This window comes from Toxotes jaculatrix, chromosome 22 (genome assembly GCF_017976425.1).
Source record: "Toxotes jaculatrix isolate fToxJac2 chromosome 22, fToxJac2.pri, whole genome shotgun sequence".
Lineage (NCBI taxonomy): Eukaryota > Metazoa > Chordata > Actinopteri > Toxotidae > Toxotes > Toxotes jaculatrix.
In genome coordinates, this window is record NC_054415.1 from 7,982,330 (window position 1) to 8,007,143 (window position 24,814).

At 41.1% G+C, this 24,814-nt stretch overlaps 1 protein-coding gene across 4 annotated transcripts in view; it reads left to right on the forward strand.

The window, feature by feature from the left end:
* The window catches only part of LOC121176140 (ELKS/Rab6-interacting/CAST family member 1-like), a 101,856-nt gene that overhangs the window by 11,894 nt on the left and 65,148 nt on the right, over positions 1 to 24,814 (forward strand). For 2 of the 4 annotated variants that reach the window (XR_005892901.1, XM_041030131.1), the window contains exons 5-14: positions 11,421 to 11,677; positions 11,789 to 11,960; positions 14,200 to 14,274; positions 14,633 to 14,788; positions 15,734 to 15,826; positions 17,378 to 17,545; positions 17,646 to 17,813; positions 20,900 to 21,037; positions 22,328 to 22,468; positions 23,822 to 23,962. Coding sequence is in view for 2 of the 4 variants with exons in the window: in XM_041030131.1 (XP_040886065.1) it covers positions 11,421 to 11,677; positions 11,789 to 11,960; positions 14,200 to 14,274; positions 14,633 to 14,788; positions 15,734 to 15,826; positions 17,378 to 17,545; positions 17,646 to 17,813; positions 20,900 to 21,037; positions 22,328 to 22,468; positions 23,822 to 23,962 (1,509 nt within the window). In the remaining 2 variants the exon portion in view is untranslated. The remainder of the gene's footprint in view (positions 1 to 11,420; positions 11,678 to 11,788; positions 11,961 to 14,199; positions 14,275 to 14,632; positions 14,789 to 15,733; positions 15,827 to 17,377; positions 17,546 to 17,645; positions 17,814 to 20,899; positions 21,038 to 22,327; positions 22,469 to 23,821; positions 23,963 to 24,814) is intronic. The other 2 variants (XR_005892902.1, XM_041030132.1) reach the window with 1 other exon arrangement.

Here is a 24,814-nt window from a genome sequence, read left to right on the forward strand (position 1 = left end):
TCTCTTCAATCTCACACTTTTTCTGTTCATCTCTGGCTTTTCTCTGTCCCCTCGCTCCCTTTTTTTTCTCTCTTCTTACTCATTCTGCTTCTCTTCTTCTATTTCTGTCATCACATGGTGAGTCAGCTCTCGCTCTCTCTCTCTCCTCCTACCTCCCCTCCCCTCTCTCAGCCTTTGCCATCATCTTAGTGTGAGAAATCGAATTAAGTTACCTCCCAGTAATTCTGGGATATGTGCGCACAGACACACACATAAGTGTTTTTGGTCACGCCCCTGCTCAGGAATGCACATCTCATCTCCACCCTGCGTCCTCCCTCCTCCTTTCCTCCTCACTTCCTCAGTTATTCACCTCCTCCTTCATGCTTGGCTCACTATCTTCACCTCTCTTCCGCCCGCCTCTGTTTTTATCTCTTCCTCTCCTTTCCGCTCTCCCTGTGCATGACTCCTTTCCTTTATATTATTATTACAATGTGTCACTGTTGATTCAAAACCGGAATAACAGGCTTTCCTGATCTCCTGTTTGTACTAAACGTCTCATAAAGAAGATCCAATAAATGATGGTATAATTATCTGTAACTTTGCCATACATGTCAGTTTTGATGTTGTCTGTTGTATTTTGATAAATATACAAAAGTGTATTTTATTTGGTGCATTCAGTAGTATGAAAATTAATCAAAATAATAGTTAATTATTAGTTTAAGTGATATATTAAACAAAATTCCCAAATATTTTCTGGTTCCAGCTCTAAAATGTGAAGATCTGCTGCTTTTCTTTGTCGTATGTAGTTGTCAGTCAAATACGTTTTGTTTGAAGGCTATTTTTTGCTATTGTTTTATATTTAGTAGATTAATAGATTATAATAATGTGAATAATTCTAACTAGACATTAGTTGATAATGAAAATAATCATTACTCTCTTATAGGCTTCATTAAGGCTGTGAATGTGATTTGTTGAAATTTGCACGATTCCTTTTTTTAAGCACTATTTGGGTTCATACTTTTCTTCTGGGGCTGTTTTCTTGCTCGATTTTGTTAAGTGCTTTAATAATGTTGTTGAAACTGCATTGATTGACTTTTTGTCCTCCTGGGGGCAGCAAAAAAAAAAAAGCTGTAAACACAACACTTGCATATTATCTTCTAAAATTGTGATGGCAAATGTGTGAGCCAACAGTTGCCTAGTTACACACTCAACAGACAGAGAGCGACATTTCATCCATTATTTACTCTCCTTTTTGCTTTGTTTTCTCTTCTTTGTTTTCGTCGCCACCAACTCCTGAGGGAAATATCCAGCTCTTCAGTTGCTAAATGCTCCAGTATGCTCACAAGCTAATTGCTAACTTTATCTGAAAGCTGTTTTATGCTGGGCATGTAGTGTACAGTTGGTTTATCAGAGCTTTTTCACTGCAAACAGCTGCCTGCTGCAGGAAATTGATGAGATGAGAGTGGTGAGAGTGACTCAAAGCAGTAAAATAGTGGACTGTTAAACCAAAACCATGAGCTGAAATACACTAAAAGGCTCCATAGAGCTGAGGGGAACTGTAGAGTCGGGTGGATTAGTCACTATGAGCAACACCTTTCACATACATATACATATACGTGTCATTTAATCTCTGGTTGATATAGAAATATTGATTAGTGCAGCTTTGGTTTCTTTTAAAGCCAGTGAGGGGACTGGAATCCAAATATTGTTATGTAACGTAAGTAAAGCACATTCTGTTCATGTTCCTGTTCCTGACAGGTGTGTGATACCTCTTATACCAAAGTGGTAAAAAGAGAAAAAGATCAACTGTCAGTGAGAGAAAAGTGAGAAAAAAAAGTTTTTCATTGGGCAAATGTAGCAAATCTGCAGGTTTATTGCGTCCCCACTGAGGTTTAAAGTATTACTCTCCCTCTCTGCCAGTTGCTTTCTCTTGTTTCACCTCCCACATCCAGTCATTTTCTCTTTCCACGCGTTCAACTCGTTGTCATCGCACTCTCCATCTCTTTCCCTCCAGTCTCTCTTTTTCTCTGTCTCAACATTTCGCTCCCACTGTCGGACTCCTTCTCTTTCACACCACCCCTCTCCATCGCTTCCCTCTCCTCACTCTCCATCTGGGCCTGTGGAGCAGCTTTGCCACAGGATGTAATTCAATAGAAGGGACACACCCTGGTCTAACAAATCTATGAATGTGAATCCAGATGCCCACTTTGTTCAGCCTAATAGTGTGGTCAGTGTTGTCTGTCTCCTTTGTCACTTTTAGTGCATTGTCTAGCTTTGGTATCTGTTGTGTGTCACTGAGTGTGAGAGCGTGTTCACCCAATTTGTTCCACCTCTTTGATCACAGCAGGTAAGTACACTGTTTCACATTCACAGAAAGAAAACGAAGCATGGGGGAAAAAAAAGGGAAAGATGAAGGAATGTCTGGAATGCTAAAGGAAAGCTTCACTTTCTATCTTTTTTCATTCTGTGCTTCTTTCCCTCGCAAAGTTAGTTTCTTTTTTTCTCGCACAAAAACATACACAACTTTTGTCTGTGGCCCTCTGCACTCCAAACAGTGGTCAGTTTCCATTCAGTAAATATACAAGCTCAAGCAGAAGACATGCAGCAGTTAGCCTTCGTGATTGTAACCATGGCATCTGTGGTTCGGCTCAGATTTAGTGTTTCCATTCAATACCATACTCTCCTGCAGATAAATCCATGCAGCTAAGAAGAGTGACACATTGCAAATGCTGTTTCCTGTCTGAAATCTGGACAAAACAATCTCTGTAAGATGTAATATTCTATGCATATTGTGCTACATACCAAAATTAATAAGTTTAGCAAAATGGATTTGGGAATAACCAAGTTTGCTTCATGCTCTCTGTTCTACGTGGTTCGTCCCTACAGTGAATCATACCAATGAACAATAACCACTGTGTTTGTCTGTTTCTGGGGCTGCTAGATGCAATCTATCGTCCACTGTACTCCAGGCGAGCCATGTGACATCAGAACAGGCATGTGTGTGAATGTGCGGGTGCATTTCTTCATCTGTGTGGGCTGTTTGTACACGGTGATTGGATGTATGCATCTTAAGGAGGAACCGGGTTTGTTTGTTTGCTTGATGAGAGAGAGAGAGAGAGAGAGAGAGAGAGAGAGAGAGAGAGAGAGAGAGAGAGAGAGTAGCAGGAGGGGATCTTTGTCCTTGCTTGTGTGTTGGCAGGCTTGTGTGTATGTCAGGACAATTGGGCTTTTTGTATACACAAGTGTGTGTGTCTGTGGAGGTACAAATTGTACGGTTGCGTATTGTGTATTGTGTATTTGTATCTGCATGTGCACATGCAGAGAAAGACATGCGTGCATGTTCTTGTGCACGTGTTGTATAGGACTCCTCTGTACTGCGTCTACCATTTCTATTTTTGTGAAGCGTGTATGTTTTTGTTTGCATGCAACAATTTGTGTGTGTGTTTTATGGAAATGGAAAGTACTTGGCAGTGGGATGATGTCAGGAGTCATGTTTGTATGTGTGTGTGTTGGAGAAAGTGCAGCAGCCCAGTGGCTGTTGTTCTTTTACTGCTGCACTGTTTTCATTCTCTTCAATTATTTAACCTAATACTCAAGGTGCTGGTTTGGAACAGAGGTGAGTGTGTGTGTGTGTGTGTGTGCTAAAGAGGGAGAAACCATTTCTCTGATAATATATGAATCTCTTTTGTGAGCAGGTTTTAAAGACTGAAACCAGTTCAGCACTATCATATAATTGCATTGATGGAGAACTGTTTGTTCTAGGATTTTATTAAAGTGCCCAAAACTGTCAAAACAATAAATGTGTACCGGTCTAACTTCAGCCCAGAGGTTCCATTTTGTTTTTAGTAGAATTAAAATGGTAAACCTACCACCTGCTGTACCCATTGGGTAGAAGATCTGGTGATTTGCCATCTCTTTCTTTGTGTAAGTGTGTGTGTGTGTGTGTGTGTGTGGGTGTGGGTGTGGGTGTGGGTGTGGGTGTGGGTGTGGGTGTGGGTGTGGGTGTGAGCAAGCAGGTTAATCCAAACAGGCAGGTGAACGCAGTGCCTGTTACACCTGGGTTGAGAGAGAGAGAGAGAGAGAGAGAGAGAGAGAGTCTGTCTGGCCTCTTTTCTCCTTTCTTCTGCTGTCGCCTCTATTTTTTCTGCATTTTTTATTTTTCTGCTCAAAGCGACAAACTTAGAGAGAGAGTGAGATAGTTACACAGACTGGCACTTAAGTGTATTTTCCACTCTTTGAACATGGCAGTAAATCAGGCCTTCAGGTTAATGTGTAAATGGATGGTGCCACCAGAACTCTGATCTGTTCCGCCTCAGCGGTTGAAATGCTTAAACCATCTGAAACAAGTTAAAGACGTTTGTTCACTTGATCACTAAATAAAGAATTAACTACACTTCTTAATTAAAGATAAAAGATGGGGCTTAAGTGCATAACAGATATTTTACTGTAAATACACTGTAAAAGCACTTTGGACCAGCTTCTGTGCTGACTGAGTAAAGATTTATAAGCACGGCTCAGCACTTAGTGTTATTACACCTGGATTTAAGTTGAGCATCTTGCATTTCTAATTTCATTACTCCGAGCTGGCGTTGAGCTTGTCTGCAAGGAGAAAGGACAGAGGAGAGGCTGAAAAGGGAAAAATAGTGGAGATTAAAGATGAATGAACGACAGAATAAGATGAGCTGAAAACAGTGGCATTGTTGTTGTGATTACACATTGTCTTGTTATTGATCTATGAGCCATTTACTTAAATCTTAAAGCACAGAATTTGCAACCGGGTTTGATAGAATCCAGAGATGTTTAACATTTAATCTGAATTGTACGGGACTGAATTGTAGTTCATGACAAGATGAGTGGAGGTTTTTCTTTCTATAAAAGTGAACCTTGGATGTAAATCTCTTGGATGGGAGTTGCAGATGAGTCAGAGGAAGGATTTATGGAGAGAAAGTCAAAGAGAAAAAAAATGCTGAACATGCATACACACACACACACACACTTGGGGATTCTGCAAACACTGTGTGCATTCCTCAGGAGTCACGCTTCTCAGCTGCAGATCTACAACTCTTCGATCTGTTGTCTCTTCCTCTGCTCTTTGATGAAATCGGTCAGCTGACCTGCTCATTAGACAAATGTCTTTGTGAGTCTAGTCAGTCGGTCATCTTACCCAATATCTGATGTGAGGATGGGGATTGATACTAACATTATTTTCATGTGTCTTTGTGGAAGACACAAACAAACCTTTATTTGAGATTATGGGTGATGTTACCGAGTGGCTTAAGCGCTTTGGATTTGTGAAAGACTCTCTTCAAGCTTATTACAAGTGGGCTCTTAGTTGCTGCCCTCATTTCTGTTGGGTCTGATATCACTGTACTGAAGTTATTGCTATGAATATCGCTTAAATAATATAAATAAAACACAAGTGTTAAGATGATCAAAAAGTCATATTATCTAAATCACTTTATTTTGAGGTAACAGCAGAAGAGAGGACACCTTAAAGGTTGGTAATAATCCCTCATTGCACAGGACAACTTTACAATAAGTGCAGGGGGTCAAAGTTAAACCAGGAAGTATGTTAACTATGAGTTTTCTATTCAAACTATCAGTTTGAACAGACTGCAAATAATTTTAACTAATATGAGGGTTTGCTTAAAACCAGTGTGATCATGTGGTTGTTGGTGTTTCACGTCCACTTCTCAGCAACTAACTATACGTATAATGTTATTATAAAAGAGAAGAGTGATGGAAAACTATGAAAATAAGACCAAGTGTGACTATTTCTTTACATTCCTGCTGTTCTACAGTACAGCAGCCACGGAGTGATCGAAGCTACACTGAGAGTGTGTGTCTGACTGTATGAATATGATGCAGGACGGGCCGGGAAAAGACAGCCTGCAGGCTCAGCAAAGTTTTTAAAAGTATATTTTTTTCAGTCTATCTTGGATACAAGATACAACGTCCCTCAAAATGCAATGATAATCATCTCGCTGTCTGATGCTGCCTACCTTGTCTCCCTCCTTCTGTTGCCTGCAGTCTGCTCCTCTTTCCATCGACTGTTCATCGACCTATGACTCATTATTCTTCCCTGTGTGTGTGTGTGTGTGTTCCTGCTCATGTTAGCATACTGTATGTGTGCACGTCCAAGTTCATGTGCGTGTGTGAGACAATCACTCTTCCTGCTTAATGGAGTTCCAACTAAAAGACAAAAACCTCCACAAATAGATTATTTATTGCGACTATTATCTCTGCATTTGTGTGTGTGTGTGTGTGTGTGTTTATTTGCTGGGTCTTTTTTGTGTGTGTGTTTTTCACACATGAATGCTCATCAGTAACAGATGGTCCTCAAACCTGTGTGTTTATTTAGTCAGGACGGAGAGATAGGTGAGAAGGAGGAAGAGGGAGGGATGGAGAGAAAGAGGGAATAAGGTAAATACAGGGAGTGATAGTGGGGGAGAAGGGGGCAGATGGACAGAGGAGAAGGAGGAAGGGGAGCGGTGAGGAGGAGCAAGAAGGAGATTCATGGAGAGACTAACAGAGAAAGAGAGGAGGAGGAGGAGGGAGAGAAAAAAGGAGGAGACTTCTACACTCGAGAGTCTTATAAAACTTTAACTCCATTCCACAGAGAGAAAGAAAAAACCTTCTTTCCCTCTGTTTTTCTTTTACAAAGGCACAGTGTTCGTTTTGCAGTGGAAAGAAATATTGAGGAAAAAGAGAGAGATTTGAAAGTGAAAGGAAAGACAGAGTCAGTTTTCCCTCTTTGCCTACAAGGCTGTGATTTTGTGAGTTTTTGCTCTCCCTGTCTCACTTTCTCACTGTGTGTGCGTGTGTGTGTGTGTCTGTCTGTCTGTCTGTCTGTCTGTCTGTGTGTGTGTGTGTGTGTGTGTGTGGGCCTGTGGTACTGTGGTAGCCATGTCTTTCCTTATAAGGAGCAGGTTTGGGAAGAGTTGTTGAGGAATGAACAGAATTACAGTACAGTCACTCCCCTTTTCTTCTGCTGCTTTGGCTTTTTTTTCACTCTGCCTCTCTAAAATCTGTCAGCCTAAGTATCCGTGCGTCTGTCTAAATAAATGTGACAGCTACAATTGGCTTTTTTTTTTATTGCTGATCTGAATTCCTTCTCTACTCTCTTCTTCTCTCCTCTCGCTCTTTAAACCCACCACTGACCCTGATGTTGCGTCTCAAAGTGACTGATTAAGGTCAACATTTCACTCTTGCCTTTTCTCCCTATCTCTCCCTACTCTTGGATAATTTTTATTCACTCTTTCCTTAGTTTAATCTCTGGCCTCTCTCTCTCCCTCTTTCATCCATATGTATGCTTGTCTTTCTCTTTTGTTTTCATACAATCTGATGCTATTTTCTTCCATGAGTTTGCTCTCCTTCTTTTGGAAAACAAGGGATTTTCATGTGTTTCTTTCAATCATTCATCTTTTTAAAATTTTATTTCCTCCTCTTCTTTATGTTCTTCATCCTCCACCTTTATCCTCAGAGAAAAAGATGGAGGGTATGTTAATCTGCCTGTTGTCTGATGCCTGAGTGGGCGATGCTTTCAAAGTGCTCACGGTCATTAAACACACACACACACACACACACACACACACACACACACACACACACACACACACACACACACACACACAGCATGTCCACTGCCTCCAACATTATGTTGTCTGCTGTATATGTGTGTAACTCTGTGTGTGGGCATTATCCTGCGCTCATCTTGTGCGTGTCTTTGCCCATCCAAGTGTGTGTGTGTATGTGTGGAGTATGTGTTTCTGTCACAGTGTGTGTCTGTTTGTGAAGGGGGAAGCGTGACTCACCCGGCGAGCACAGAATAAGCGAGGGATGAGACGGAGGAGTAATAACGGAGAGATGGTTAATATTGAACGACAGATGAGCAGCGGCCTCAGGGGCCGATGACGAGCGGATGGAAAAACTGTCACCATATTCACAAACGATGGAAACATATATTCTCTTCTCTTATTTCTCTAAATACAGTATGGATAGTGATTATGTAGACTGATCATTAGGTTATTTGTTTTTGTTGTTTTTATTTTTTTCTCACTGCAACATAAATATTGTCATTAATTCATGTTTTTAGGCAGCAGTCATGTTGGTGAAGCCATCTTGTTTGTCACAGGCCCATGTAATCCTTATAGTCATGTGACATTGGTTCGCAACCTGGTGTAAAAAAAACCTGGGAGAGGTCATGCTGAGACCTTGATTTGCCATGAAATGCATGAAAAATTGATCTGAAATCAATCATGAAACTTTGCCTAAAGCAGCGTAGTAATGCAGAGGTTTCCAACCAGGGGGATGTGAGATGAGGTGCCCTGGTAGGACATTTTAAAGAGCTAAATCTGGATGCACAAAATGATTTCTATTTTTTCTGACTTTTCACTGTAATCCTGGAGTTTAACTCACGCAGGCCTCAAAACACTATTAAAATAAAACCATCACACACATGCAAGTTATCTGGTTTATCTGTCCTTCACTGAGACACCTTGAAGGAAGGATCTCGATTTGTCACAGATTAGATTTGTTTCTCCTTTTTGCTATTTTACCCTTGGTACATGCAAATAAACTGAAAACAGAAGTGAAAGATGCCGTGAGAATCAGTGAGAAATCAAACTGAAAGTAATAATTTGCTTATTTTTGAAATGAATAACATTTGAATTTCATGTTTTGTATTACGTGCAGATGCATGACTCACTCATGTGCATATTACCCACAGTGTAATATGCATGCGTCCAGAGTGTGTGCCCACTTGTGCATGTTTCTGGATGCGTGTGTTTGCATTCTGAGTGTTGACCCTCAGTCCCCTGTGGAATCAGGAAGCGTTTGACAGGATCAAAGGTGAAGGAGCCAAAGACGACTCAGCAGAAACTGAGATGGAAAACACAACTTGTATTCTGGCCCCTGCTCTATTTCTCTCTCCTCTTCTTTTCATCCCCTCCTCTATTTCTGCCGGACACAATTAACGCTCCATTTTCTCACTTTTTCTCACCCTTATCTCCCTCTCTGTTTCTGTTTCTTTCTGCTTTGCTTTCTTTTCATCTCTCTCTCGTGGTCTGGCATTTCTCAGCTCTACATTCCAGCTGTGTGTGTGTGTGTGTTGGGGGGAGTACTGGCACACGCTCTTGTGTGTGTGTCCGTGAATTCTTTATATGTAACCTTTGAAGTTGTGTGTGTGTGTGTTCATACTGTATTTGCTTAACTTCATGCAGAAACACACTGATTTGCATTTGTGTGAGCAAGACTATTGAGGCTTTATGTGACATACTTTTGGATGATTAATGTAAGTGTGTGATTGTGTGTGTTTGCCTGAGTGACTGCAGTATATAATGACACATGTAGGCGTGCATGTACATTTCTTCTTCTTCTTCTAATAAACTGTATTACTGTAATGAGCATGGATGTGTTTGCTCATGTGTGTTTCTCTCTGACCGTATTTTTGACGCACCATACAGCTGCATCTTACGTACTCTTTATATTCACATCTATAGCTGCAATTTCATTATCAATTCATCTACTGATTATTATTAATTGATTAGTTGCTCTGGCGAAAAAGCAAATGCAAACCCATTCATACAGTACAATGTATATGTGAGGTTCAGACTTTTAAAGGCAATCTTGATTTAAGAAATGAAAATAAAATAACGATGATAAACAGAATTAGAAGGTAGTGGAAGATTTTAAGATTGCTTTTAAGTGCTCAGTTGGGGTGCACCTTAAACCCTAATTTGTGTGTAACTGCTTATCGTGTGAGAAAATAAGGACAAATATCTTTTACAAATTCCCAGACACCAAGTGGGACCAGTTCTTTCAACTGCTTATTTAATCTGAACAGTTAAAAAAACAAAAAACAAAACAAAACAAAAAAAGGATTACGTTTATACTGATGCTGCAAATTCTCTCACTGGGAAAACCGCAACCCATAAATGTTTTTCTTTTGATAAAGTAAGCAGTTCAGCTTGTCTTCTAATTCTTCCATATTTACATCATATGGGTGGGTCAGTGTCTGCGTATCTGAGGGTGGAGTCATAGTTGGCATGGAGACAGATGGATGCGCCAGAAAGGGGATATTTAAGAGAGGGATTGGATGCTTTCTATAACTCCCTGTGTGTCTGTCTGTTTCTCTCAGTCTTCAGGGAAGCCCTAGAAATGTCAGTGTCATGTCAGCGTGTGTGTGTTTTTCTGTACATTTATAGAAATAGAAATATGGAAATGAACAGAACTGTACAAGTACACGAGAGACACACACTTCCCTATCTGTCAGGCAGCATGAAGCAGCCAGTTGCTATGATATCATCTAATTACCTTTCATCCATTTTCTTTTTGTGCATCTGTTTGTGGTTTATACAGTTTATTTGTGATCACTATCTGCAGCTTTTTCTTTATCTTTATTTCTTCTTTCTCTTCCTTAATATCCAAGAATTGTTTTTCTTTTGCCTCCCAGCTCATTCGTCTCTTTCTTTTCTCCTTTAATCTTGTTCTTTCTCTTGTCAGTGTTGATTTACGATATCTGCAAAGGAGCTCTACCATCTCTTCATCTTCATCTCTTAAGTTTCTTTTTCTTTTTTAATCTCCCGTTTACTGCTCCTCTCATTCATTCACCTCTCTCTCAGCAATCTGCTACCTGTGTTATTTTAACCTCTGGAAACACGGCATGACATGTGTGGTGATGACCTGGCTGCTGTTCAGGTTATGTGTGATGCATTTAAAAAAAAAAGCCTTGGAACATTGCGGTGAAATGACACGCACACACACACACGCACACACACTCACACACACACATACACGCACACACACACACACACGCACACACACTCACACACAAACATTATAAACTCTTCTTTTGTGTGACTCAGGGGTAGTCATGTCATGTTGTCCTCAGTCATGATGATGATGGTAGTGATACTAACTTGCCAACACACTTTTTATTACACACCCACTCACTCAGTATGACACATACGGACTGTGTGCTGTCTCAGTCAGCCAGTCGCTCGCTCACTCACTCACTCACTCACTCACTCACTCACTCACTCTTTGCTTTAGAATCAGTCTATACATATTTTGTGTATTGATCCAAATACAAATCAACCAAACTGTGATTTTAAACACACTCTTTGAGCTATTGTGCACTGCCACCCTGTTCATCCATCCATCCATCCATCCATCCATCCATCCATCCATCCATTCCTTTTCAAGTTATCATTAACAGTGTTGCTGTACCCTGGGTTGTTTTCCTGGTTGGACGTGGCCAGAACGCCTCAAAATAGAGGTGGATAAATGGCTTCCTCATACAAAGCCAGCATCATTGCTGCATATGCCCTCAAGTGATGTCCAATTTTACAATACCCTTTTACCGTCAGATCATCTCTACACACTGCTGTTAATCTCTTATTCTTTATAACTTCAAATATAACTTTTCTCTGTCCCTGCAGCATCTTCAGTGCACCATCCAGGCTTTACAAGATGAGCTCCGAATCCAGCGAGATCTCAACCAGCTCTTCCAGTCCGATTACGCCGAGTCCGGTCACCTGGGAAGTCAGCCCATCCCCCCTCAGGAAATGACAGAGGAGAACTTCCTGCGTCTCCATGGCGAGTACGAGCGGCAGGTCAAAGAGCTCTTCCTCCTGAGGAAGACTGTGGAAGAAATGGAGCTGAGGATAGATACACAGAAACACACACTAACTGCCAGGTAAAGAGGGCGAGGTGTGATTCTGGTGTGAAATGTACCGAGTTACCTGATTTCAGTGACCTCTTGTTGCCTTTGTGTTAGCTTTAAATCTATACTCTTCTTTTCTCACAGGGATGAGTCCATAAAGAAGTTGCTGGAAATGTTGCAGAGTAAAGGTCTGTCGTCACGAGCAACAGAAGAGGACCACGAACGTACGCGACGACTGGCCGATGCTGAGATGACCATCCACCAACTGGAAGGCCTACTGGAGCGAAAAGACAAGGAGATGCTACAACTCAGAGAGGTGTGTGTGTGTGTGTGTGTGTGTGAAGGAGAAAAAAAGTGCATTCAAGAATTCCCATGTTTGAGGGTGTGCGTCTTTGTGTACAACCAGATGTGAGTGTGTACAAATCAAACTGTGTCATTTCCAGGCAAGGCCCTTGGCTGCTTCAAATCTTGGCTCATAATTTAGTTTTAATACAACACAGAAACATCAACACACGCACACACAAATACACAGGAATGCACCCTTTATCCCCTTTTTCTATTCTCCGCTGCTCATTTCGTCTCTTTTCTGATTTCTCTCTCAGCCGTTTTAACTCTCAGTTCATCATCCTGTTTGTTGTTTTATACAATAGTTCCCTCTAGTGGTAAGACTTTGTTAATGGCCAACAAATGGTCAAAGACAGACTTTTAACTTTGCAGAACACAAAAATGTCTCTTGTGCATATTTTCTGCACTCATTATAATTTTTGATTGAGCTGACAAACATTTTAATACTGAATTTTTTTTTTAAACAGTCCTAAATAAATAGAAAATTAGATAAAGTAACAAGTAAATGGAATAAGGTGAAAAAAAGAAACACAATATTGAACTGCAAAAAGGACTTAGGTAAGGGGAAAACGTACACATACACAAGTGTAGCAGGAAAACACGCACAACAAAAATATCTGTATACTAATACACCACTGCATTTCATAATTATATCACAGGCAGCAAGACTTTAAAATATAATTAGGAGATCCCTTCAAACTATTACTACACTCTTACCATATTTTCTGGTCCTTGTTGCTTCATATTGCATCACACTGTTTTGTGACAGTATTTGACAACAGACATTGTTAATTGCAAAGCAGAAAAAAAACCCCAGAAAGACCAGAATAAGATTATAGGATCATAAGATTCAATTTATTATGGCCTTTCTTTGCTCCCATACTTTTGTAATCGCTGCATCTGTTCTGATTTTAACTGTGACACTCTCCAGGAAATGATTAGCAAACAAGGTAACCTTATGTGTGTGTGCTCATGAGCGTTCATAGCATTCATTCTAGTGCCTGAAGCGATGGCACCATACTATCCCTTTCATGTATGTGTGTTTTTATGCTTCCTGGCTCATGCATTAGCTGCCTTTGTCAGCCTCTAACTGTGTTTCCTCCAAAGGAAAGCAGTGATGCATACACTGCTACGTCCTCCCCTCTGCTTTCATTCCCTCCCTCTCTCTCACTCTTTCTCCTGCCCCCCTTTTTTTTGTTCTTTTTGTGCCTTTACATCTACCACTACACTCCCCCTTCTTTGCTCTCACATCATTTGACTAGTGAGTTGTGATGTGGCAACAACAGCCAGACAGATAGAATTGCCTTGCATGTAGCTCAGCAAATTAGGGTAGTTAAAAATTAGTCTTTGGAGAACATTTTGAGAATTTGGGGAAGTTTAGGAAAAGAAATGTGGTGTAAATCTACACAATTCTTGCAGGGTTTTTAGTAGTGATATAGGTTACATATTATTTTGCAAAAGGTTACTGCATGCTGATGTGGGAGATTGAAACTGGCATCCCACAGTTTAGTTTTTCAGCTTTTTTTTTAATTTGTACTTTTTAGATTCTTATTTCATTTGAACATAAGAGCATCAAGGCTGGGAGCTAATTCATTGAATTAGTATCAGTCAGATCTGATCATTCATTCACACTTGAGGCTATAACGGAGTCAGCTTCTTTGGTGGCGTTCCTCACAGTTTGAAGGATGTGGGATGGACGGATCGACCCAAGGAGGCTGAAAACCATCGCCTCTGCGAGAGGGAAACATCTCATTCCCGCCTCCCCCTCCATCCCCATCTCTCCCTCTTTTCCTGTTTCTCCCTCCATCCCTATTCCACCTCCATTCCACGTGTCTCCCCCTTTCCAGCCCTCTCCTCCTTTCTCCCCCTCACGCCATCCTCCTCTACGTTCCTCTCCGTCCTTCCCTGTGCCTTCCCCTCCTTCGCATCGCCACTCCATCCATCCCGTCGTCTTCCCCTCCTCCAGTTCTCCCCATTATCCCACTTTTGTTGTCGCCTCTTCCGTCCATCCTTCCCTCCAGCACTCCTTCCCTGCTCCTGCTCCACGGCCTACACCCACCATCCAGCCCTCCCTCCATCCTTTTCCATCAGCTGCTGTTGCCTCCTCTCCTGGTACAAGACCTTCTCCTCCCCCACTCCATCCCTCACCCCATCCCTCTGTGTCTCTCTCTCTGTCGTCTGCTGACCATCGTGGTGTGTGTGCCCCTCAGGAGCTGCACAGGAGATATGAAGCAGCTCCAGAGTCAACAAAGACCAAGGCCCTGCAGACAGTCATCGAAATGAAGGTAAAAGCATGTTTTTAGTTGTTTCATTTGAATGCGTGTCTGCGCTTTATATCAAAATCATCATTTCAAATATAATAAACAGAAGCTAAAGTGATAAATATAATAAATAGATATTGTGGCTGTAAATTCTGTTTGTCAATCAGCCTTAGGTTTGCCGACTTTCAGCATCATGTAGGTTTCAGTTATCCCTCAGTCTGCTTGATGTCGCCTTTCATACGGATGTTCTTTGACTGGATTTCCAGCTCTGCTCATCACTCAGAAATAGAGGAAACACATTTAATTTTTTATTATATATATGGCCCAGGTAGAGTCAAATAGACCTTTTCTCTTAACTTGAGCAATGCTGATGTCCTGCCAGGATGCAAAGATCAGCTCGCTGGAGCGCGGCATGAGAGAGCTGGAGGAGGAGGTGAACATGCTCAAGTCCAACGGAGCTCTGAGCAGCGAGGAGAGGGAGGAGGAGATCAAACAGATGGAGGTCTACAGATCCCACTCCAAGTTCATGAAGAACAAGGTGATGGAGAGACACACACGCAAACACACTAACATGCCCACGTCTGCTTGTCTTATCAATTTTTCTCTTGGTGTTTTAAAAGATTGGTGGAGTTTCTACCTCGACATCTTTCCCCAACCACTGATGGACACAACTTTAGTGTCAGTGCCACAAAGTGTTACTATGGGAGCCAGACTCATTATAACAAACCAGTACTTCTGTCATGTGGGGAGACGAGCATGTTTACAGAACAGTAGATTATTTTCTCTCTTAGCTTCTTTTGCTTGTTCAAGTTGAAATGTATTTGTTTTTGTTTTCGGCTGGTTTTTGTACCTCGCATCTGGAAAGGAAGGCTTTACACCTTTTCTTTCTTTGCTTTCATCATTGTTAGCATGCATCCTGAGATGTTTATAAGCATACACTGAATGCTTTACCACCTTAGCTTAGAAATACAAATACACTCAGCATGTTTGCAGTTTGCGTTTAAGACCAGGGGCAGCTGTGTTGCAGTCCTGAATCAACAGCTTCAACAACCACAAATTTCCATTTGATTTGTTAGTTAAGAGAACCAAGATGACTACTGACTGGTTCACATGTAAGGAACTGCTCAAGTAAAATCACTGAAGTGGAAATTCCACTGTGAAACAGTTTTGTTCTGTATTCTCATTACAACAGTGTCAATATCCTAGATTTTGAGTTATTGATGTATAACTTATGTGATGTATGAGAATGTAAAACATGTTAGGTTTTTAATATGTGAACTGACTCATGGTCCTCCATGCCATGAAGTTAACCATCGACATTTAAACTTCATGAAGCTGTGATGCAGGATAGGTTGATGTACAGCTGATGGGTTTCCTGCATTATTTCATCATGGGGTGCTTTACGATGCTGTGTGCGGTCAGTGGTCAGCGACTGTGGCGGCTGATTTGTTGTGGTCACGGTGACGCCCTCCTCTCCTGCCAGGTTGAGCAGCTGAAGGAAGAGCTAACTCACAGCCAATCAGAGAAGGAGGAGCTAAGGCAACGAGCCAATGAGCTTCAGCGGGAGGTGTCCGCAGTAAGAGACACACCTCTGTGTCTGTTTGCTTTTTCTTTCTTTCCTTCCTTCTTGATCTCTCACTCTTTCTGTCTCCCAGGTTGACTGGCTAATGGCTGCTGCTTGAGTAGATTCCCAGTAGAGGCCCAGCAGTGTGACTGTGTTCAGACAGCAGCAACTATAACTCTCACATGTCATTAATAATAAGCAGCTGCAACAAGATCTCGTAATGCAGCAACTGACAACTTCTCATTTTGAGATTTATAGAGCAACAGGGGAAATCTATTCACATCATTACTTTGCCACAAGTTACGCTTTATTTTTCTCCTTTGGTTTGAGTTTCACTGGAGGCACCACTGTCAATCAGATGTTGCAAATTTATCAGCACCCAGTAAAGACAATATTCTCAAACCCTTTACTGTCAACTGTATCACCTTTTTTGTGAATAACCAAAGTTAAGGTAATGAAGGTGTTAAGGCAATTGAGTCCAAGCATCGATGAAAATTTACTTCCCATTCTTATCAATGACTTTTGTCAGTAATAGTTGTTTCTAGAAGTCTGAACTGTACAATTATAGACTTCATGCTGAGAATCCAGCTGTGCTCTGCTACATTATGCATTCCTCTAACCTGCTTGTTTTTCTCCTTGCATGAGGTTGCTCTCAGCTAGTGGCTGGGATCAGTTTGCTGAGGGATTTGCTGTGGTTTCTATAGGACAGGTTTTTCTGTGTGGTTTGGGTCCATTCTTTTTTTAATGTCATTTAAATTCACTCACAAAATTCACTCCCAGTCACCCCATGAAATACCAGAGGAACTTAATTGTGTCACCCACGGAATGAGGTGAAATAGTTGTCATGTTTTTTCTTTCATATTTTAATGATCTTGGCCTTACTGAAAGAATTGGCCCTGACCCTGTGGTATAAATACATAGCTGAGAGCCACAGAGCGAAATAATTTAATACAGGACTGACTTCCGTGTTTGTCTAACTGCTGTTTGCTTTCCAGGAGAGAAATTAGAAAAAAAAAGCTAGTTCTTCTTCTTTTAAGTCCTAGATGTGTCTATATTATATTTGATCAAACTCTCAGCTTTCTGTATATAAGTGAACACTGTGCTCCTTGTAGAAGGCCACTCACACGCTGTGGATACAGCAAGTAAAACTAATGTAAAACTACTGACTGTTCTTTCTTGTTTAAATTTCATGTGGGCATTGGTCAGTGGTAACCATGTTCTTCTCTCTTTGAAGAGCTATGAGGCTCTGGCTGTAAATATGTAATAGATATGAATAGAGTTCAAAAAGTTGTCAAGTAGAAATAAAGCAGTAAATTGTAAAATCAACATTTATCTCTCAAAAGCACATACTTCTTCTTTTTACAGTTGGTCTTCTACAATGGAGTCATGAATTATGGCTAAAAACACGCTATGTAGAATGAGTGCTCACTCAGTAAAGCTTGTAGTGGATTTTAATTCATTTTAATATATCTAAGCGTGTAATCCTCTCCAGTACACACGCTAACTGGGTATCTCGTCTTTCCATCTCTCCCTCGCTCTTCATGTCGTGTTTGTGTTACTCAGATGGAACAGGCGAAGCAGGACCTGAGTCGTAAGGACAGCGAGCTGCTGGCTCTCAGGACCAAACTGGACACTCTGAACAATCAGTTCTCTGACAGTAAACAACATGTAGATGTGCTCAAAGAGTCACTCACTGCCAAGGAACAGAGAGCCGCCATACTACAGACTGAGGTAAAGCTGATCTGTTACTAAAACCTTGTTGCTCCACTAAATGTGATGGCACCATTAATATTTGGTTTGTGAATATGTGTGATTGGGTGTGTGTGTGCAGGTGGATGCCTTGCGTCTCCGACTAGAGGAAAAGGAATCTCTTCTCTCCAAAAAGAGTCAGCAGATATCAGAGGTGACAGAGGAGAAAAGTACGCAGCAAGGGGAGATCACCGACCTCAAAGACATGCTGGACGTCAAAGAGCGCAAAGTTAATGTTCTGCAGAAGAAGGTAAGATGACTGGACGGTGATTATATAATGAAAGGGAAATGTTTGTAGCTAAGCAGTCATTGTTGTGTTGTTGTTGCACTGTACTTCCTACAGATTGCAATCAGACAGTGTGGGAACCGCTGTGATGTCCTAATTGGATTTCCTGATTGTAAACTTTTAGCTTCCGTAGGTGGCACTGTGTTTGTTTTCTGTTGCTGCTTTTTATTTTAAACAAACCAGTGTGGCTGCCACTGAAATCATCAGGCTCATGCCTTCATGTTCAGTTGATTTTCCTAGACAGGCTTTGATAACTGCACAAGCTATGTTGTATATTCAAACTGACTGAGTAGAAATATTGACAGCAAAAGTCTAAAGAGTCGAAAATGTTGTGTTGCTTATTATTAATGAAAAATGATTGATAAGATAGATGGAGACACATTAACTCACTTAACTCAGTGTCTGTTACACTCATTCATGCTGATAAACATCTGCTCTCACCGAGATATAGTGTTGTCATATAATATTACAACCACTAGATGGGGCTATAACACAGTATGTAGATTAGGAACTGAAGCAGACAGACACAGGAAGACAGACAGGTGAAGCAGGACGACAGAAAGATTCATCGCATTCTCAGACAGGAACTGTAGCTACACAGGAAAAAGAGATTTACCCACACACACACACACACACACACACACACAATTGACTGTTATCCTGACAATATTTACACTGGTGAAGAGATTTCAGAGAAAGACACAGGGGAGGTAAACTAAAATAAAATAAAATAATACATACAGTACTGTATTATCTTTGAATGGGTGGATGGATGGAAAGTAAGGGACTCTGGCAATTGTTTCGACAGTAACACATAACAAAGTAAGTATAAAAATGACAATTAGTCCAGTTTACAGTTAAATTCTCCCACTGCCAGCCATTTGTGCCTCTTTTTATTTTTGTGTCTCTCCTTCCCTCCATCCTTCCCAGTCCCTCCAGTTGTCTTAAAAAAAAAAAAATGGAGAAATGGAGAGTGTGGAGATAATTGATAGAGACAATCAAACAGACAGACATAAAGCAAGAAAGGGAGGGGGAGGAGAGAGACAGAGTGTGTTTGAAATCAGATGCATACTAATGAGTTCCTCTTGTTCAATAAATGATGACCTCTGCCGTCTTCAAATAGAATACAGTCCAGTGCCTGAGAGGGAGACAAAGATGCTGCTGACTCCTCCTTTATCTAATCTGTACCTATGATTTCCTCATTTCTCTTTTTGTACGTGGAAAAGCTAAAAATATCTTCTTTTTGTTTGCAGTTTGTCCACCTCTTCCTCCTCTTGTCCTTGTCCTCCTCATGGTTTTATCTGCCACTCTTTGTTAGCAGTGGAGGAAATTACCTGAGTGCACTGGCAATTAATGGCCCATCATTCTCTTCTCTTTGTTGTTGGATGTAATTTTCTGTTTTATGTGAGGAACATTATGACATAAATGAAGAGAGTCGTCAGCCAGTTATTGTTTTTCTAACATATTCTAGTTCATTATCACCGAAATTTTTGGGGGGACTAAAATAGGACAAGACAGATGCAGTGAGTGTGTGGGTTTGTATATATACATACACACGTATGTGTATGTGTGTGAGAGTGTATGTGTGTGTGTGTCTGCATGCCAGCCATCCAGCAGTTGTCAGTTTCAGGAAGTGCAGACAGGATCAAAGACTCTCACTGCCTCTCAGTGTCAAGTGTGTGTTTCTGTGTGTGTGTGTGTGTGTGTGAGAGAGAGAGAGAGAGAGAGAGAGAGGGAGAGAGAGAGGAGAAGGTGTCAGTCAAGCTGTCAGGTCAATAGTTGATTAATGAGGCACTGGAAATGTTTTACTGTATGAACACACACACTCACAGTCTCCGTGGTACTGTAAATGTGTGTCTCTCCTGCAGTGGAGTCAAAGGTTACATACCAATCCAACTTTCTATTTTTTTGTGACAGGTTGTCAATTGCTTGGTTTCCTTTCTCTTTGGCAATGAAAGGATAGAGAGAGAGAGAGAGAGAGAGAGAGAGAGAGAGGAAGAGTGAAATTTTGCAATTTTACCACCCAAGTTCAGTCATAATTACAGAAGCTTTCCATCTCTCCCCTTTTTCCTGAATTTGTTATTTCTGTGCTGGTCGACCTTTTGTTCCATCCATCTTTTAATGAAGACCACAAAGTTGACATAACACCTTATCTTTGTCTACGATCTTTCTCTTTCTCTCTCTCATACACACACACACACACACACACTCAGGCACACACTCATTGTCAGTTCGGGGAAAGAGCGAGTCCTTTCACTTATTACTGCTGAATTTGTGTTTTAACTGAAAATTAATCTGCTACCAAATCACTGTGAGAGGAAACAGGAGGAGGGATGGAGAGAGGGTCACAGAGGTGGAGGTAGAGAGTGTGTATTTGGAGTTTGGGGGGTTAAAGGTAGCAAAGCTTGGGGAGATATTTGAGTGTAGTAGGCCGAGACTTTTGTGTTTGTTTTTTGAATGGAAGATTCATTTGCTATGAAATCTGTTTGAGAGGAAACAGGAGAGAAACAGAGGTAATGTGGGAAATTTGGACCTCAGTGTTTATAAAACCTTTTCTTTCTGTAATGTTTAAATATACTGCATGTCTTACTGTTTGTGTGAACACTTACTAACTGTCAGATAAACTCTCTTACACTCTGTTATGCCATATGTAATAAACAATGAGTACTAAGCAGCAAAGTTGCAGGTAAAATAATCAAAAGGGCTTCAAGGATTATTGCTTTTAGACTGAACTTGGGTATTTGGAAATACCTAATAAGTAATTGATCAGATTATGAGATTTGTGTCATTTCTTTATTCAGTTTAAATTAATTCTGATGGCATATTTTGATTGAGAAACACCAAATAAACTGTCTAAATCCTAACTTTTAATTTCTTTTTGTTGCTGTTACAATTAGACCTTGACTGACAACATTCATAACACAGGTGTGCCCACATAATGTACTCCTTGTTTTATTGTACAGTATAGATTATGTGTAGTTTTTTAGCTGAATAAGGAAACTAAACAAACAGCTGGGTTGATGACTGTTTGTCTCCTTTTCTCTCTGCAGATAGAGAACCTCCAGGATCAGCTGAGGGATAAAGAGAAACAGCTGAGCGGTCTGAAAGACAGAGTCAAGTCTTTACAGACAGACACCTCCAACACCGACACAGCACTGGGAACACTGGAGGAAGCTTTGGCTGAGAAGGTGCGCGCGCACACACACACACACACTTTGCTGGTCAACCTCAGGTCAACTCCCGAGCAAGGTTACATTAATAAAACCACTATGAGCAAAACCGCCGACCACCCACGCAATGATCAAATAACTCGGGATAAATGGAAATGAACCAATAATCACATCGGCTGTTTCATTATTAAACCATTCACAGTCTGTGTGTTCATAAAAGATCACAAACCATCCAACACGCAGCCACATGGTCCGAACAGATGGAAATAAAACCAACAACCATGCAATCTGTTATTGTTTGGGTCTAAACATTCAGGTACCACAGTCATGAAACAGCCCTGAACCACCTGAACATGGGAACTGAACCAGAAACCGTCTGTTTTATGATTCCTCAGGCTGCTTTAATCGAGGACTTGACCCCTGATTCTTGGAAACCAACCAGTGACATTTAGAGCAGCAGATCACTTTAAAGTATTTGATGAGAATATATTTTTGCACTGTTACGCACGATCGTGTTACCGACTCGATCCCCCTCGCACTTGCACTCACACAGGAAACAGGGCTATTAATTGTCCGGTGACTAATATTCAGGGTGTCAGCGAGATGTGTGAGTGTTGGCAGGATGATGCAGCCGACGACTCCTGGTTCACTCAGATGGCTTTCACAAGCTCTTTTGTTCCTTCATGTTCATTGTTTTGGTGCTCTTGGATTTAATTGGATGTTATTAAAGTAGACAAACACGTTTTTATATGTCTATACTTGTGAGGACTGTCGTGATATGTTATGTGTTCTCCTTTGCCACTAACACTAACCTCTTAAACCTTAAAACCTCTGCAAAATGTTCATATTCCACTGACTAAAACCCAAATCAATCCCCAGAAAGACAGAGGTACAAGAACACACTATGTGTGTGTATGTGTGTGAACTTTTGTACTTTTTCTTTAACTGGCTGTTGTGTTGTTCTATAGCTGGAGAGCCTCAATAGTGTTTTAGTGGTTGTGAATTTTACATCTTGTGCCAGAATGTATTACGTGTCTAAAATCACTGTTGGCTGTTAGATCCTGTCAAAGCTGCCATGTACATAAAGTTTAATGTGACTGTTATTGGTATAGAAACTTGATATTGAGTGACTGTGAATGACTGTTGGAGTATATGAGGTGATTTGCTTCTCTCTTTCCATCACTCCCTCCACCTTACCTACCTTTTTCTCTCCTCTTCTTTCTGTCTCTTGATGCTTTCTCTTTCTGTCCTTCTAACTTCCTCCCCTCCTTCATCCCCTTCCTACTCCTCGTCCTTCTCTGTGTTTAGGAGCGAATCATTGACCGCTTGAAGGAGCAGCGAGAGAGAGAGGAGAGAGAAAAGGGAGAGGAGATGGAGTCCAGCAAGAAGGAGCTGAAGGAGTTGAGGGAGAAAGTTTCCCAGCTGCAGGCTGACCTGGCTGACCGTGAGGTAGAAGACACACACACACACATGCACACACAACCATATCTGTGCTATAAGTCAGAAAAACACACTCTCTCTCCCCCTGTGTCCCTGTCAGGGAAACGTGATTGATCTATCACTGTAGAACAGACCTCGAATCCTCCCAAGGTCCTTGCGCTGAAGGACAACAACGATAAAACAGTCACGTTTCCTTGACAACAATATGCAAAACCCACAACCAACATACACAGTGATGAGAGCTGAATTCGTCTTGCTGTGGCCCCTGTGATTCAGACAGAACAGCACAGCAGAGGAAGAGAGGGACAGACGGAGAATGACAAAGCATTTTCAGACTCTGTCTCTCTATTCACCATGCAGTGGTTGGACAGCAAAGCAGGAAATTTATAAAGAAACACTTGAGGAAAATTTTGATCTTGTATGTTTTAACAGACAAGATATTGCATGTTAATTAGTGAGCTTCAGTGGCGTTTGGACAGAGCCAGATTACATTTTTCCACCCTATTTTCAGTCTTTATGTGCAAATGACTTTATGAGCAAACAGCTGAGTTCACCCCAAAAAAGTGGTGCTGTTCCTCTAAAATGGAATTTACACTCTAAAATCACTTTGTATTAGTGAAAAGTCCTTTTTTTTGCCTTTCCTGATTGCTCAGCTAATTTTTTGTGATTGTGGGGTCATAAAATATGTTGCACTCCCATTATATAATTTCAAAAATACATGGGAAAACTGAGGGAGAAAACAAGCATTCCTCTCTACACTGCTAAACACAGATGTGGGGTTTGTCTGACAACAGCAATATATATGCGTACCTAAATATAATCAGAGTAAGCAGCGAGGTTCCTCTGACCAAAGCCCAGTCAAACATGATGATCCGTAGTCTGGAGTTGGTATTGTCAGTCAAGGGTAAAATTACACGTCTGAGTGTCTGTCCTTCTGGTCCCGCTGGTTTCTGTTTCACTGCCCCTACCAAAAGAGGAAAAGACCAGAAAAGAAAGGGAGCGAGAGACTTCACGGATGGAGGGATTGAGCTGGAAGAGTGAGAAAAGAGACAGGTCATGGGAAAAGGTTTTGAAGAACAAGGGACAGAGTCAGTATCCTAACTGTGTAGGAGGACCTTAAAGGACAATTCCAATTTATTACAATTTGTAGCAAAACAAGCCATTAAGACCAGCCTTTGACATGCACCACCTTACTTCTGTAAATACAATGCTATCAGAAGGTTGAGGTTATAATAAGCCACATTTTTCTTTAATGGGGGTTAGTGACACCACTGTTGTTCGGTGTTCAGTAGTAAGACGTTGTGGTGTTCATTTCCTTCATTAGCATAACTCTCTGTTATGCTTTCTTTCTGTCTGCTCCAGACATCGGTGTTGGATCTGAAGGAGAAGGCCTCCTCTCTGGCTTCCTCCACGCTGAAGAAGGACAACAGGTTGAAGAGTCTGGAGATCAGCCTGGAGCAGAAGAGAGAGGAGTGCATCAAACTGGAGAACCAGCTTAAGAAGGTTAGCTGAAAAGGCCATAAGTTAAGTGAAATTATGAATTATTTATGAAATTATGAAAGCATAAAAATTAGATGCTTTCACTGAGGGAACTAGAGTTTTTTAACACCTGTCTTAGGCAACATTTGGACCAAAAAGTTGCCTTTTTTTTTGCTTTTTGTTTGGTTGGGTTTTTTTGCGTAATGATGGCCATCATGGGCAGACAAGGTTAACTTAACACCACTCATTAAATGAATCTCAGCGGTGAAGAAAGCTATATATATACAGTTCATACTGTACAGGCAAAACACAACAGAAGTGGAGGGTTTTTAACTAAAGAACCTTTCGTCTCTTTCTTCTTTCTTCCCTTTCTTGTTTTCCCTTAACTGTTTTCCAAGAGAGGTGACTGGCTCTGTGTGTGTGTGTGTATGTGTGTATATGTGTGTGTATGTGTGTGTATGTGTGTGTGTGTGTGTGTGTGTGTGTGTGTGTGTGTGTGTGTGTGTGTGTGTGTTTTCATATCACATATTCTCTCCCACACAGCACCCCATAAAACGGTGTGTGTGTGACGGCTTGCTGACAGCCTTATAGTCATTTTCACAGAGTGGAGAAGACAGCACCACCACCACACCCTGAATTTGTATGTAGGTCTGTGTGTGTGCGTGTGCGCGTGTAAGTATGTGACAGGGAGAGAGAGAGAACAAGTGAGAGAGTGAGAATGTGTATGAAGGTGTCAGTGAATCTCTGGTGTTTCTCTCATTTTATTTGGGTTTGTTTCTTAGTCTCTTTCTGTTACCATGGATGGAAAAAAGACCAAAAACCTGTGTCTGTGTGCAAATTTGATTGACGTTCTGCATGTGACATTGTGTGTGATGT